Source organism: Geospiza fortis, unplaced genomic scaffold, assembly GCF_000277835.1.
Source record: "Geospiza fortis unplaced genomic scaffold, GeoFor_1.0 scaffold333, whole genome shotgun sequence".
NCBI classification, from domain to species: Eukaryota; Metazoa; Chordata; class Aves; order Passeriformes; family Thraupidae; genus Geospiza; species Geospiza fortis.
The window spans coordinates 4,725,972-4,742,795 of NW_005054347.1; the positions used below are offsets into that span (position 1 = coordinate 4,725,972).

The window sequence follows — 16,824 nt, forward strand, 5'->3', positions numbered from 1 at the left end:
TTTCCTCTTTCACTGTTCTTAATTAAAATAAAATTTAAAAAATCCACTGAAACTGAAAAGGATTTGTTTATTCCTCCTCTCTAATCAGGGCTGATGTCTCTGGGAAATGAAAGGAGGACATGGGGCCCTGCTCACACCCCTTCATTCTGGGCACCCTGGCTAAGCTGCACTTCCCAAGCCCAAGATGAGCAGCATCTCCCTGGGGTGGTCCTGTCCCTACCTATGGGTGACAAAGGAGCTGTCCTGTGACCTAAAACCTCCTCTGGACTAGGAAGTACCTTCCCTTGCACCTTTCCTCCCAGCACCATCCTGTCTGTGCACCCCCTTGGCACAGTCTTGGTCCCAGAAGGACTCTGCCCTCTCCTCCCAAATGCTGCAGGACTCAGGAACATGCAGGAAACCTCACACTTCCCAAACTCTCTTGGGAGGCTGAAGAGGCTGAAGGAACTTATCTGTAACATGTCAGGTCAACAGTGCTGGTATTTCCTCTTATGGTCCTTTCTGCTCCACGATGATTTTTGCACTAAAGGCACCTCAGCATCTTGCAGACAGCTACTGAAGCTGCTTCATCTCTGAAGGGTCACACTGGAGGCATTTAGGAAGTTACTGCACTCATATAAATACTCTCCCTCTCCCTGCCACTGTCCCCCACAGTGACCTTGGGCTTTGTCACCTCCTTCCCAGTCCATTACAGCCACCTCAACCATCCGCTCTGAACTGATGGACAGTTCACCTTTATTCTGCAGCTGCTGATAATCTTCAAGGGACAATGAATAACCTTAAACAGCATCCCAAATTAGTCCTCAAAGAGTGAGTCCCATCCTTTTGCAGTTCTCCTGAGCTGCACAGGATGGAGCTGAATTCCCTGGCCTCCAGCATTCACATGGGTGTTGATTCTTACAACCCCATTCCTGATCTCTTGTTCCCTTCTATGGGGTATTTCAAGGCTGGGTTAACAATACCAGCTTCTACTCTTATCCAGCCTCTAAAGAGCTGGGCCAGCAGCTGGATATCATGAAAGAAGGGACTCACCTTCTAAAATCACTGTGGCACTCTTGTCCCAGGACTGGCATGAGGACTGCCCTGAACTGCAACAGACTCAGCACGTGATAAATCCCTGCGCCTTCATTTAATGTCTCCAGAGAGAGATCCCACCGGGAATCTCTCATGTGTAATATCTGAGTCAGGCTAATCTAATTTGGTAACCAAATGGCAAAAACGCTCCATGACAGAGTCTTTCATCCTTGCAAAAAACCACAGAGAACAAACTTTGGAATGACCCCAACAGGCAAAGCCTGATTTGAATAGGGAGTTTATTTTACGTTTTAATTTTCTATTTTGTTCTGCTTGCAGTTAAAATAAATGGTATAGAGCTGGTTTATAAAAACACTACCAAACAAAAAAACTCTTTACCCAACAGTACTGCACAATATTTAGAGTTCTGCAGGGACCAGTCTACATAGAGGGATTTTAATTTTCCATGGCCTGTAAGCGTTATAATCTCCATCAACTGTGTGCACTCTGGGACCATGACTAACACCAGTGCTTGAACTCTGACTGGTTGTTGGCTTCTTTCTTATGTCTTTAACACTGTTTTGAAACTCACACTTAATCCAATAATTTGCAGGAATAAAGAAGTTTTTACAGCAAACGGCTCCTCGCAAGTCTAACCCGCAGGTCTGTTATAGGACTATGCGTCAATAAATCAGAGGTGTCTGTGAGTCCATGCAACTGCCATGAATGACCACAACTCATCTTAGGGATAAAGGCTTTACTTATTAGGAGAAATTGCACTGGTGGAGATTAAAAGGTGACACCAGGACTATCTTCATGGGTTTGACTACCAGCAGTCCTTTCATAGCATCCATGGCAAATATTCCACTACATCTTGCTTGTTAATTCCTTGTTTATCATGTGTGCTGTGCCTCAAAATTTCAGGAATAGTTATAATCACTGACTTCTCCAGGAACCTCTAAAGTCATGATCTCTCTACCTTTTCCAACTCATATTCCCCATCTTTAAAGACATATTCCTCCCCGAGCTTTCTCCCCTTACTTTTCAGTGCAAAGCTGACCAGAATGAACAGCTCTGGCAGCTTTGGTATGGCACACTCTTGTGTTTCAGTGCTGCCACATTAACCACCCTGGTATGTCCTGCTCAGTCATGCTAAAACAATGCTTCATTTTCTAGGACTGAGTTAACTGGGACACCAAAGGAGTTTTATCCCATGTTGGGGCCCCACTTGCTTGCCCAGCTGTTCTGCTGAGAAACAAGTGACCCACAGAGCCCTATGCAACCCAAGATGGTGATGGCAAGATAAAAATGTCTGAGAGACCTCTGCTCCAATCTGCAGACTGATCTTACCTTGTCTCAGTTCTCTCTGGAAGTCACACATCTCTCCTTGATTTGCATTTGCTATCATGGACTGCTATCACGATTTAATTCTTTCACTGGCAAGAGACATACAGTGTGGCTGTCAAATTTACACAGGTTTGCCCCAGGTGAGTCACTGCACCTGAGACTGGAATCTGGGAATACTGATCCCAAAAAAAGGAGATGTTGGAGATGACATCCAAAGACCAAGTTTTCATAGAATTAACTGGAAAGGAGAAGGAGGAATGTCAGTTTGCCATGAAGCATCAAACTGGTCTGGAAAGCAGATTTCTCCTCCCTTGAGAGTTTTTAATAGCTTTGGATAACTAAGATAAACAGAGACTGAAGGGCTGTCTGAGACACACACAGAATTATTGAATTATGACATGTTTGAGAGGTTATTTACTTTACAGAATATTTACATAAGGTCCATTTCCTCTTCATATATATGCTCAAACATTACAAAGATTCCCCCTCCACCCTTAACGAGGAGTCTGCATTCAACAGCCCCAAACATCCAGAATTAACCTCTTTTCAAGAACATCCCTTGGAAAGTTTTCCAGGCAGTCCATTCCTTGTTCCTAGTAACAAGCAATAGGACAAGAGGAAACAGCCTCAAGTGGCACTAGGGGAGGTTTGGATTGGACATTAGGAAAAATTTATTCATCAGAAGGGCTGTCAAGCATTGGAACAGGCTGCTCAAAGAAGTGTTGGAGTCACCATCCCAGGAGGTATTTAAAAGATGTGTGGATGTGGTGCTTGGGCACACGGTTTAGCTGTGGACTTGGCAGGGCTGGCTTAGCAGTTAACTCAGTGATCTTGGAGGTCTTTTTGAACCTAAACCCTTTCTATGATTCCCCAAGCCTGAGCAAAACCAGGGAATTTCCACTCTCTCACCAGGCAAATGAGGCACGTGTGGAAAGAAAACACAGGGCATTAAAAGGAAGAGGGGAAAGAGGGATCAGAATATGAAGTGATGACTGGGATATTGCTATTAAAGCAGCTGACTTTTCCTCAATTCTCTGGCCCATCTGGAACAATTCTGCTCACCTGAGAAGTGTCATGGTTGAATATAACAGCATTCAGGTCTCCACAGTTGTAGTGCTTGATGAGATCCTCAGTGGTGTAAGGGGCCTGCAAACTCCCTGCTCGAAGGCTTTCGTGTTGGAGCAGAGTCTGGTTTAGAGCAAACAGCACCTGCAGGAACACAGGCAGGAAAAGAGAGAAAAAGTCAAAGATAGTAGGAATCAAAACAACAAAGACTAAAGGACAAAACTTTGAAAGACTTTCCTGCACCTGAAGTCTATTCCCTTTATCCATTCTGGGCCATAGTAACAAGGGACGGTCTTTAGGCATTCCTAAATGGAAAAGCATTCAGGTGCAAGACCCTATAATATTCTTCATATAGTATAACTTCACAACAGATACATATTGCTCAGAGGTCAGTCTCAGAACTCTTGGGCTCTCTGTACTGCTTAATTTGCTTCATGACAGACGCTGAAATGGAAACCCCTCTAAATGAGGAAAGGTCTAGTGCCTCTGACTGTTTCCTGTATCCTAGTTTAAATCCAAAGCCCAAACTCAGTTGACAGGTTTTTGAGAAAAAATTCAAAATCTTCTGAACTTCTGAAGTCAAAGGTGTTGTATTGGAACTTTGTGCACACTTTTAATAACAGAAACTTTAGGAAATTCATTGTTAGCCTCCCTCCTTCTGTCTTTCTTCCTTCACCCACTCCTTTGCAAAGTGAGAACAAACAGATCTCTAACACTGTCCCAGCAGACTGGTCCAGTATCCCCATCCCAAACCCGAAAAAAAACCAAAAAAGCAGATGCACTATTTACTGTATAATTTTGGATAACCGAAAAAAAAAAAAGTCCTTAAATATTAGATTTTTTTTCCCTTGGATTACTAAACAAAGCCTTAAAAAACCCAAGCAAACTAACAAAAAAACCCCCACACCTCCCCAACAAAAAAATCAAATAAAACCAAATAAAAAAAGGACCACTAAATTTCACATGAAGTACCAAAAATCTTTTTAGATTTGTGACAGACTGGGGGAGTAGTATATACCAGTTAATGAACCACCAAGTCTGGACTTTACATGTTCTGCTTTCCAAGAACCTTCTGAAGAAACTTGATAAAAAGTAGATAAATAAATCAGAAGAACAGCAGTGAAGACTTTTGTCATGAACTATATAAATAAACAAACACACTTTTCCTAAAATAAAGTGGAATGTGGTGACTGTGAATTCAGACTTCTGAAAAATTACATTGATGTGTCATTTTTCATGAAAAGACTCCTACATCCCTCAGTCTCATATTTCACCACTTTTTAAGCTTTTCTTATTTATAACAGCAGTGCCCCCTCCTTCCCAGAGAATAACAATTATCTCAAAATCTGGGCAAGGTAATCCCTGCTGAGCTCCAGTCTGGGACCCAAATTCTTACCTTCTTAAATTTTAGCAACTGAACCCACTTCAAGGAGCGAACCCAAGAGGAGTTTAAAATCAGCAATTTACATATGTATTTGCAGGATGGAAGTTTTTCTTAGTTTAAAATTAGGATTCCCATTGAAGTTTATCTGAAGGTGAAGGAGAGGAAGTTGCAAAATCTCATGTATATAAATAAATGGTATTAGATATTTTATTATTAATAATAACATTGATGATGTTAGTGATATTAATAATAACAAAGGGTCTTCAGGGCACTAACAGCCTCAACAAAAAGCTGTTACATGCTAACTAACATACACAAATTAGGTTGAGGAACAGCAAATGCTAGTTTTTAATTTACTTTAAAAAAATTTTAAAAAGATGGTCTTTCAACTGAACCTGTTATACCTCAATTTGGTAATCAGTTCCCCATTAAGAGCCAAGCCTAAAAGATTTCCTTGCCCAGATCCAAGGGTCTCTTCAGGCTTTTCTACAAAGAGATCAAGCTTTCCCAGGACCACAGCTTGAAGTTAAGCATCTTCCTAACTTAGTTTTTCTCTAATTTAAAAAATATGCAGAAAACACAGTTTGAAAAATTTCTAACGTTTGAAAGGATCTGAGCTTTTTCTTTTTCCCCTAAGGGCTACAGCTCGAAGAGGAAATGGTTCATCCCAGGATTTCCTGCGGATTCTAAACATTTTGACTAATAAAAATAAAAGCTTAGAAAAACATTGACAGGAAAAATGAGAGCAGAGGTTTTCCCAAAATGCTTTTAGCAAAATCCTTCTCATTTTTGAGTTTTTAAACAATGGATGTTACTGGATTTTTATATACAAAAATATGTATACACACAGGCACACACACATATACAAACCACCAACAAGCCCTGAGGCAAGACTGTGTGTTTTATGATAAAATATTAAGAAGGCAATAAACAAATCCTTACTTACTTTACTCCCATGCCTTTCCCCCCTCTTTTTATCTCTTTTTTTTTTTTTTGTTATTCTGGGGAAACCAATCCTGTGCATTAATGCTGTGGGTCTTTCTCCTGTGAATAAGTTTGGAACCTATTGCATTATTTCAGTCACATTTACATGGGGGTTAGAGATCTTGAAGAAAATTGTCTATGTGTTCCTCCAAAATCAGCCTGCAGAGAAGTTCACCGTATGAATTCACTTTTTAAAAGACACCAAAGATTCTAAATGAGAGAGAATGAGTTATTTTGCAGTTTTTGGCAGATGGCCCCCCATGATTTCATTGGTGCCAGGACATTAATTTCCCTGCTTTCTGCCTCAGAGCAGCTTTGGGACCTAGAGGTGATGCTGGTCACCAGCTGAACCCATCCAGCACACTGCTGTCACTGTGCGGAGCTCAGCACTGGGTTTAAACTTCTGCACCAAAAGCTACTCCAGAGATTTTATTTTAGGAGGAAAGTTAAAATCAGAAACTTTAGCACTTGAACATGCTAAAGGAAAACTGTAATTAACCAATTTCTAGAGAAGCCATAACCACCATGGTTTTTGGCTGGGTGGCTCAAAACAAGCGGGGTCTCATCACAGTTGCCTGCTTCCTGGCTGGATTTGTAGACCATTTCCTTCAGAGTCAATTTAAAGCCAGCCTAAAACCCGAATTTATTTTTCCTTACTGTTCAGATAATGCCACAAAAACAATGCTGTTTCCTTCCCTTCTCTCTATCTTAATATCACTGACCCCATGACCCCCAGCCTAATCCTCTATCTGAGTTAAATCTCCCAGAGCTGCCTGAGATTACTGAACAACTGATGAGTTCAAAATAAACACACTTAGAGTGACTGCCTATACACAGTCCCACCTAATAAACAGAGCAGACAGGATTTGTTCTGGGAAGCAATGGGAAGTTATGACTTTGGCTCTTGGGAAATGCATTTTATTCACACAATTTATGGTGCTCACCCTGGTGTGCTTTGAAGACATTTTTCCTGTCTGTCTCTGGCCCCACTGCTTGTGACTGACCAACTTTTTAATTTGGGTGGTGTCATTCCCCCAGCACACAGATTTTATTTGGAGACACCAGTCCAGCCCTCAGGGCAGTCCTGTTTTACTGTCAGTGGGAGTGGGTCCCACTGGTCCTACACAGTCCCAGGGACCACTGGTCCAGACATTTTTGGAGTTGTTTTGCACAGCCTTTGGACGTCTCAAGGAAAAGGGGCTGGACCAGTGACTACATCGTTAGTGATCACCTTGACACTCACACAGTGTTCCCCTTCTCTGTGCTTCTGGATTATAGATCCAGGAGTCACACAAGAACAGAAGGAATGGGTTACAAAAGCAAACCTCCCATATAAATCAACTTGAATGTTCATGGTGTTTAACTTTCACCTTCAAAAAGACAGAGGATTATAAAACCTCCAAACCACACATAAAGCAAGCAGACACAACTGCAGTGGGTCCTAAGGTCTTGAGGCTGGCACTGCCCAGAAGTGTTGGTATCAGCAGTTGTCCTTGGGACAGTTTGAATATTGTTCTGCAAACACATTGGTGAGGTTGGAGGTTTGATTTTATGTGATAATTTAATGAGAGTTGGTTCTTAGGGATATAAACCTAATCTACAGAAACAGATCTAAAGAACCACTGCCACCTTTTTCAAGAGAGAGAAGTGAATAAATGTGTATTTCGAATGGGTTTAGGAACATTCCAGCCTTTCCACCAGAAAAAATTTTCTTCACTGAACTCAGGTTTGGGAGAAAAGCTAGATGAAAATGCCATTTGTTCCAAGGTACTCTCACAACCAGTCACATATTGTGTCTCATTGTGCCAGGCCAGCAACTTCAAACTGGGCATTTGAAGGCTCCTGAAGGCCAGCACCACGCTAGTGCTGTATGTGATAGCTAAGGAGGAGAAATCACCTCTGTGCCAGAGAGATTTCTCCTTGCCCGTGTTCTGTACATTTGTCTCTAGCTGAAGAGCATAAGAAGGCCCAGAAAACAAAAACCAAGCTAACCCTCATCAAATACATCATCATTCCTGGTTACATCAGCAGTGAACAGGTGGACCTGTCCACCTGTGGAATCAAGTGGAAAGGTTCCCAGGTCCACCTCTTCAACTTTTCTAACTAAGGCCCCAAATAATGCCACAATGAAAAAAAATAAGAGCTTTGTGGGAACATCTAATAAGCAGCTGTAAAATAAGACAAGGAAACCTTATTCACAGATAAAATACTTGAGTGGTCCCAAACCTTCCTATGAAATATATTGTAATAAAACAGACAACAAATTCAGGAATTACAACGCAAGAAACACATTTTTTGTTAAGCTTAAGACAAATTGGAGCTGTGTTCTTCTGATGTGTTTGCTATACAGGAGACTTGAAGATGAAAGGCAACCCTAGGAAAACTCTCAGGCCAAGCTTTGCATTCACAGGACTCCAGTAGCTGGAATTACAGGATGACCCCTGCACAGACCCATGATTAATAACAATACCACAAAAACAAGTACTTAAATTTCACACTATGATGTCAGCTCTTGATCAGGCAACTTATTGTTTTCCTTTGCTCTCTCTTTTGGACATGTGCCACCACAATGCAAACACTAAATAAGCATTACTGAAAGTGTTTGAGTGACTATATCCTGTCAGTGCCAAGATTGCAATTCCAGAAAAGAAATACCTTCTCTCCTACTTGGTTCAAAACAAACTGCAACATAAATATTGAGATATATACAGTTCTGCAGGGGTTCTCCTTTCTTAGTTATCCTAATCTGTGATCAAACAGAAAATCAAATATACAGTTTCAGGTCAAAATAGTTACTTGGGGAAAAAAAAATAGAAGAAAGAAAAATGCAAGTCCCTGATTTTCCAGATTAATGAAAAGCAATAAAAGTGCTTGCCCAAATCTGTTCAGTTCCATTGGTTTCTAGAAGACGGGTTTCCCCTTTCCTTGAATCTCTTGTGCTATTGCTAGGAATTAGTGAGCTGTGAAACTCACCTAATGAGGTCAGCATCAGGAAATAGCTCTGGAAAAACAGGTCCTGGGGGATCTACTAAAGGACTCCCCCAGTGTCCAAACGAAATCCTGGATGCATTGGCACATTGTACAGCCGTGGCTGTGGGAGGAACGTGCCCAGCTTTGTTGTTGTTTTTCCTATAAAGGGACAGCTAAGGAAAGTGAAACTATTAACTCATCCACTGGAATTTCTACTCCCAAACCGTGCTCCCTGTTAAAGCTGCTCATAAAAGCCTTTCGGCTAGTTAGTTCCATATGTTCCCCAAATCCGCAGTTATTGCTTCTGAAAGGCAGGAGTAGTTAACAGTCTGCGGCTTGGCACTGACCAGGGAGACCCAGGGACCTTGCTTTCCCCTCCCTTTCAAACTGCCAATTAACCAGTTTAATAAACCAGTTTGAATCTGACTGAAGTTCTTGGAGAAACCCCAAACCACCACCCATCCTAGGGCTCAGCCACAACAGTGACACAGGGGTACGGTCCAGGGCAGAGAAGTCAGGCTACTGATGTCCAGCCACTGGACTAAGATTGGTTTTACTGATGCTGGAAAAGCTGCAGGGATGTTGAGGCCCCAGTTTTCAGCCCTATATGCCCAAAGCTCCAGCTGAAGTTGAGTCCAACAGCTTGACTTTAGCCTCCTGACTTTTCTCCTTATGCAGACATCCCATGATGAACTTGCACAGGTGAAAGCAATTTTGGTTTTTTTTTATTTTTTGCAGTGTTTTGATTGAATCAAAAACCAACAGAAAATTTCTATACATCAAACACTGCAGAGTGCATGAGAACCCCCATTCTCTCAGCCTTAAGTTCCCCGAGCCAGAAAAGGCGTCTCCTGGTTGATGACATTCCCTGGGCTGACCCTACTGCACTATTGCTTCTGCTCCAAGTTCCTGTCTTCAGTAGGGCTGGGGCAGGCACAGGGTTCAGTGAGACCCTGCAGAGCAGCAGTTGGGGGTCTGGTGGGTTATGTGATAGAACAGGCAAGACAGCAACAGTCTGGGCTCTTAGATGCATGTCTTGTCTTGCACAAGGTCATTAAGACAATGAAGACATGGAATTAATTTCTGTCCTGCAAGCACTTTTAAAACTTATACTATAATACACTATAAATACCACACCCACTCTAAGTAGGTCAATAAAATCCAAATAAGGGTCTTAAATAAGTAATCTGAAGTCGGCAGCAGCTGCAGCAAAGGCAGTACTGGAATGAGGGTAAGATCTGAAAACTTTTCTTCTAGTGGTAGTGACCTCTCTTACTTGCTAAAGGTACTTAAGAGTCCAGATTACAGAGAAGAAATGAAAAGAGCTTTGGGGAAAGAGCTTTGATATGGAATTTACATCCTTTCCCCTTTTGTGAACCACCACACTGATGGAAGGATGTTTCAATGCCCTCACCTCACCATCAGCAGGGTCTCTTTTGCCAGTAACTCAGCTTGATGTCCAACCAGTCACAGTGTGAGTGAGCAGTGACTCCATAGGATAACTCTGCTTTGGTCAATGCCCACATTCAAGCTTAGGGAAATAAATTAAGAAACAACAGGAAGACAGATTTGCATTTTAATCAGAACTGAAACTCTGGAAAGGACAGAATTACTTCTGTTAAATTTGCAATCTAAATGAAGTACTTGTGTGGATTTTGTATGCAGGATTTACTTGCATCCAGTACTTCTGCATCAGTCTTGTTTCTCAGCTGTGCTAAACTCAGCAGATTAGCTTCCATGAGCAAACCTATCTAAAAGGCTAAATATTTTCACCAAGTGAGTTACACTCTGCTCAGTCTAATTCTGCAAATGGTTTTACAATGAAGTGCAACCAGTTCCAGGAACCAGCATCCTGCCCAGCAGTGATGGCTTGCAGGTCCAAGTGTCACTGTTTAGACTTCTGCACTGAGTCTTAGATCTTGTAAATAAAAAAGTAAACACTCAGTAAGATCAGTTCATACTTCTGGCATGAGAGAGCACTCTTCCTTCTTGAAGGAAGGTGGAACTCAGACTGGTTCTCCCTAAAACTCACCTCAGCTATTCAGTTATGTGATTTAAAGAAAGGACATACTAGACAACAAAATACTGCATATGAAATGCTGACTAGTAACTTTAAAATCCCATGTTAGTTTCAATCAAGTCAGACATGATGGTGTAACTTGCTTCAGCTTCTTTCTTTACACCCTTCATGTTAATTTGTGATAAAGCAGTAACAAGTCTGCCAGGGCTGAGTAGCTGGCAACTGGGCTTGATTTTAAACAACCCATAAAAGGTATCAGAAATACCATTGTGAGGGCAAAAGGCTGGAGTGCTCAATTGGTGTGAATGGACCCAACACCATGAAGAGAAAGGAGATAGACTGTGTGACACTGGACATCTAAAGCAGCAGCCCTGGATCATGTGAAACCCACAGGCACAGAGGAAGGCAGAGACATTTCTCACCCAGACGAAGCAGGCAGTGTTCCAGTGGGACACACTGGACAGGGCCCTGCTGCCTATCTGGTGCTGCCCGTCTGCTGCTGCCCTGGGCTGGCTGCCAGCCTGGCTCCTGCACACCTCTGGGTCCCCACAATTTCCCCCTGTGCCACCACCCCAGCAAGCCTTGCTTGGACTCCAGCTCCGCTTTGTCATTCCTGTTCTGGGGGTATCTCATCACTTACTAGTCAAGAGCAAACCCCCTGAATTCAGAAAGCCAAATGCTGCCTCAGTGTCAAGGAACCCTGCCCCACACACCCCCCATTGTAACACAAGAGCTCTGTGGGCACTGAAGTTTGTGAGGAGGTTTCTGGAGAAGAGCAGTGTTCCAGCAGAGGTGCCGCAGCGTCTGCAGCACGTTGCTCAAAGGTGTCACTGAAACAAGAACAGTCAGCTCAGATAAGCCCACCATCCCCAAAAGTGTCTGGTAGCAGATGCTTTGGGAAAGCACGTAAGAAATGAGGTGAGCAGAGCATGAACTTTTCTCAGACAACACTTCCCATCTTCTGGAAATCTGCCAGTTGGGGACCTTGTGGATGAAAATACCTCTTCTCCTATCACTCCTTCCCACCCACCTCCCTGCTCCCCATGCCTTCACCTCAAATTATCCCCATGCTTGGCTGCACCACTCTCCTGAGGAGCAGCCATCTGCCTGCTCTACGCAGAGAGGAGCTCTCAGCCTGCTGCTTTGCTCAGCAATTTCACTCCCAAATGGAAGCCTGGCAGGACGCCTGAAGGGCAGCGCCCATGATCACTTTTCTCCACCTTAAATGGGCACATTGTCCCTTCACCTTCAGAGGGGGCACATGAAATCCTTCCCAAGAACCTGAAACCACGTTTGCGCTCGGCTCACAAGTAACTTGTTACCGGGCCCTTCTGGGGTTTCGATTTTTCTTTTTCTGTCTCCACTGTAACAGAAGGAATGTGGGAACATGCCCTGAGTGGAGCGGACCAGTTGGCCCCGGTGACGAGTGAGCTGCAATGAAAGGGGCACCCTCATGGAAAAAAGCAAAACTCTGGGGTGGTTTGGGGAACTCCCAGCTTTAGACACCCAGCCTGAGACATTTTTTTTTTAAAGTCTACTTCCATGATATGCTAAGCATCCACCCACTGAAAAATGCAACCTGTCCTGGGTATATTTAATTTGGGGTTTATTCATATTACTGCTTAATTTTGAACTGTTGCTTTTTAATTACCAGCTGAAGCTACATAGTAAAACGGACTAGCCCCACAGGCATGTTTTTCTTTCTATTATATTACAGTGAGGCAGCAGATTAACTCCTTCAGCCATCCCAGCTTAACACCTCGCGATGCCAGCACGGCCCCTTTCCAAACTGCTGCTCCTGCAGCAGGAACGGCTGGAGGGGACACAGCCGTTCTGTGTCCTGAATTACCAAATCCCAGCCTGGGGTATCAGCACAAGCAGGCACCAATTTCAATATACATCTGTCCTGGAGAGTAAATCACAGCCCATCAGGATGGGGAGCACTTTCCAGGGAGCCAGATGGAGCTGCAACTTCTGGCCAAGGACAAACACTTTGGGGCAACAACTGTCTCAGCTTTCTAGTCTCCACGTGAGCACCACTGAGTTAACAGCTCTAGAAAAGGGAATGTTTCCTAAGCCTGAAGGAGGTTGAATCTTCATGAAGTCCAGCAGGGAAAGGGAAAAAAAAAAAAAGAAATTACAATTTAAAACAGCATAAGAAAAGGAAAACTTCAAGAGGAAGCACAGAGCTGAACTCATCGGGGTGAAGCACTTGTTTTGAACTGTTGTTTTTTTCCTTTAGCTTAGCATTATCTCAAGATGAAATAATTTTATTATGCAAGATGTTTCTGGCATTGGGGTACATATTGACCAGGCATAGACTTTCTTAAGAAACACAGGGCTTGATCTTGCAGCTGCTCTCTTTGGATCTTCCCGGAGCAAACCTATGCCCTTAACCAGGACAGATGATGGGACCCCATCTGTGCCAGCTGTTACAGGGCACAGAGGTCCCTGGGTGGCCTTACCAGGACAGCCCCTCTTTCCTCCTGGGAATCCACAGTTATATCCTCAGGGTCAGGGTTCCAGTGCAGACCTTGTAAAGCACAGGTGATGGGCAATGCTCACCCCTCGTGCTGCCTCCCTCCCCCAGAGCTGCTGCATCAAAGCATGAAAATGGCTGAAGCTGGTGCTCCCCTCCAGAGTGTTGCAGCACTGGTACAGTCTACATAAAAATTACTCAAAATTCAGTTAGCCAGGGAAAGAAGGTGACCTACCCATCAAATCACAGCAGCTCAAATTTCTAATATCATCTACTTGCAGCCAAGCACTTGCCTTCAAATTAAGCAGAGGCCAGGAATAATTACTTACTATTCACTGAGATATTTACATCAATTATTCAGCAAATAAATTCAGCTAACAAATAGCTTCAAGGAAACCGCAATCTATTCACAGTCAAGTTGCCAAGCCAGAAGAAAATTATAAAATTAATTATTTGCAACAAACTTCTCTGTTAGCTTTCAAAGTCAGAATGATAAATTCAGACACTTTATTTTCTACTATATTTTGGGCCCCTCAATCTAATGCTCCTGTTTATGGATTATGGGAGGTTATAGCTGTCTCTTGAAAGATAACTATAATTATATTTTTATTATCATTGGAACTAAAAGATCTTTTTGCTTGAAGGTTTTTTAAGCCTAGCCTAAACAGTCTCCACTCCAGTCAGAGAACACCTATGAAATCAGCTACCAGTGAGGATATGCTGCTAAATAACCAAGAAAAGTATTCTCAGATTCTTCCTCTCCTGGATAGAGCCAGGAACCAGATGCTGATGCAAAACATTTATTTAAATTGGCAAATTCTGAAGAAAGCACTTCATTCAAGTAATACTTTCATTTTATTTTTTTCTTCCAACTAAGTAAGGATGTAGAAGAATATTCTTTTCACAGCTCCATATATTACTGAAGGTGGGATATTTCCTCACATAAACAAATAAGAAAAAGAGTAATTAATACTGTTTTCAGGCACCATTCTGGTCTATGCACATAAGCAGCAGAGAGAATACCTGATAGAGATCTGCCTCAGGTTCACCTTCTGCCCCTTTAGCTGTATCTCCTCACTCCTTACAGGCACTCACAAAATTTGAGCCAAATAAACTCCTTCTTTTCCCCCCACCTCTTCTTCCTTGCCTGTTTAATACTGATGCTCTGTAAATACACCCACAACTAAGCAATTACATGCTGCCAACCCCTGAAACACTCCATAAATGTCCAACAGGTTTTTCCCTCCCCAGCTGTGCTTCACCAGGAAGATTCCCAGAAATCCTAAAGCCACTGAAGGCACTGAACATAAGGACACATCTCAGACAAGTCCTAAAGACCCCAAAGGGAGAAAAAGCAACTCCCCCAAGCAAATGTCTTTCCTCTTGCCCAGGAATAATATGGATGGATAACAACCTTTTGCACAATCATGACAGTGGCGCTGGAGATCAGAGGCTTCAGTCCACTATTCAACCTCAGGACAGAAGGGAAGATGTCCATGGAGATATTCCAAAGCAGTGGTGTGGGTACTGAGCAGAGCACAGAGGATTGCTTCCAGGTTTGACTTCACTTCCTAAGGCTGACTCCAGTCAGTTCAAGGAGGCTCATCTGGTGTAATTTAGCACTGTCCTGATTGATGAGAGACACCCATTGAAATCCTCCCCACATGTCCCAGAGGAGGAGATGGGGTGGTGCAGGGGGTAGGAAATGACATCCTCCAAAACCTGTGGGAGGGATCAGCTTATTTTGAAGATAGTACTGATCTGCATTTCTTCCCTGCTCTGGGTCTTTTTACCTTCCATAAAACAGGTAGGATGGGGGGTGGCTTTATAGGCCAATTTCTTTGCAGATGGCAGTTGATCAGATTAACTTACCCCAACCATCCTTTATTACTTCACTTGGCAGGGAATTTTGCCCTGTGTTTATATTTTGTGCACGTGCAGCTATGCTTTCCATTTAATTGTTCCTCAAATTTAAAATATAACTATAAAATTCTAAGAAACTTCGCTTGGATTTTGAGTAGCAAATGTTCTGGACCACTTAGAGATGAGGTGAAGCTCTGGAATTATTCAGTGAAGGCACAAACAATGAACACATCTGAGAAAAATGTCAGAGAGTTTATATAGAGAGGGAAAAATTGAATAGATTGCAAAAGAAGTTGCTCAGGAAACATGGCTTTACTGAGCTCTGGTAACTAGAACTTACTGGATTCAAAGCATTAGGATTCAAGCATTACTAAGACAAAGACTTTGTGGAGTCTTGTTTAAATTGCAAATTCTGACTCTTTTTTTTCTGATGGGGTGACCTCTCCTCTTTGCTTTTAGGAAGCTAAATTACACTTTAGTTTGCCTGTTTTCATCACATTTTGCTTTGGGCACAAATGACCGCGAGCTCTGCTCTTTCTATGCTGATAGAAACTGAAAAGGGATTAACCAAAGAGCAATAAACTATTCCCTCCAAATTGTTAGCTCTACATTTTCTTATTAGTGTCTACCCACACTGACTTGAAACTTAGCAATGCTGGCTTTCTCCAGAGCTGTCAGCTGAAATAAGCTGGTTCTGTTCCTTGCAGGCTGCATTTGCCAGAGATCTTTCTGCTTTCAAAACACACTCCCTCCACCAAACTCAGCAAGATTGTTGCCCTTTTCAGAATTTCCCACAGGTACACTGCAATGTTAAAGAGAGAACAAAACCAGCATGGCATTTTTCAAGCTATTCTCATAGGAATGCTTTGTACACAAGAATGTCAGAGTGAAGGCAAGCCTCGTGCAGAGCTCTGAAGGTAGATGGATGAGTGTACGAGGCAGCGACTTGCAAAGATTACAGTGTGCAGAGCTCTGAAGGTAGATGGACGAGGCAGCGACTTGCAAAGATTACAGACCAGAGCCATTAAAGTCTTGAGAGGAGGGGAAGGATTCCTAATGCAAGAAGATAGTAGGATCTGAAAAGATCCACAAAATCCCTTTCAATTACAATGGAAGTTGCTCAAGAAAAGCAATCCCATTGTCTTCTCTTTGGACTTTTCATAAGAGCATTGGGAATGGCAGAGCAGATGTGCTGTAGCACGGAATGAAAGCTCCAGCCCAGCCCTGGACTTCTTAAGGCCCTTTTGCCAGCCTCTTCTCTAATAAATTTAGATGGTCTGGCACCTGAAAGTTTCCAGATGATACTGCAAGCCAACTACAGAGGACTGACTTAAGTGCCCTTGCCTCTGTTGCACTGCCTGACCAAGAGACCAACTCCTAGCTGGCACTGGCATTCTGCAGAACTGGGCCTGCTGCCTACTCTGCAGTCTTGGGCAGAGTTTGACCCTTTGTATTCTCAACTAAATGCTACCAGATGGATGCATCAGTTCAAAGGCTGGTGGAAACAATTAAGATTACAGGAAGCCACGTTTATCCTTCCACCTATAGCACTGAATTAATCATGGCTGATAGGGATCTAAGCAGAGCCCACTCAAGGCTCTGATTTATATCACTACCTGTCAAGAGATGGCAGAAGATTGCCCAGTAGCTGCTGAATGCTTTTCTCCCACCCTCTTCCTCTCCTGGGGAGACAAATAT

General features: G+C 42.9%; 1 protein-coding gene across 1 annotated transcript in view; it reads right to left on the bottom strand.

Annotated features, from left to right (window-relative positions):
- The window catches only part of TRABD2B (TraB domain containing 2B), a 266,134-nt gene that overhangs the window by 119,849 nt on the left and 129,461 nt on the right, over positions 1-16,824 (bottom strand). Inside the window, exon 2 of the mRNA XM_005423185.3 lies at positions 3,424-3,570. Within this exon, the coding sequence (XP_005423242.2) occupies positions 3,424-3,570 (147 nt within the window). The remainder of the gene's footprint in view (positions 1-3,423; positions 3,571-16,824) is intronic.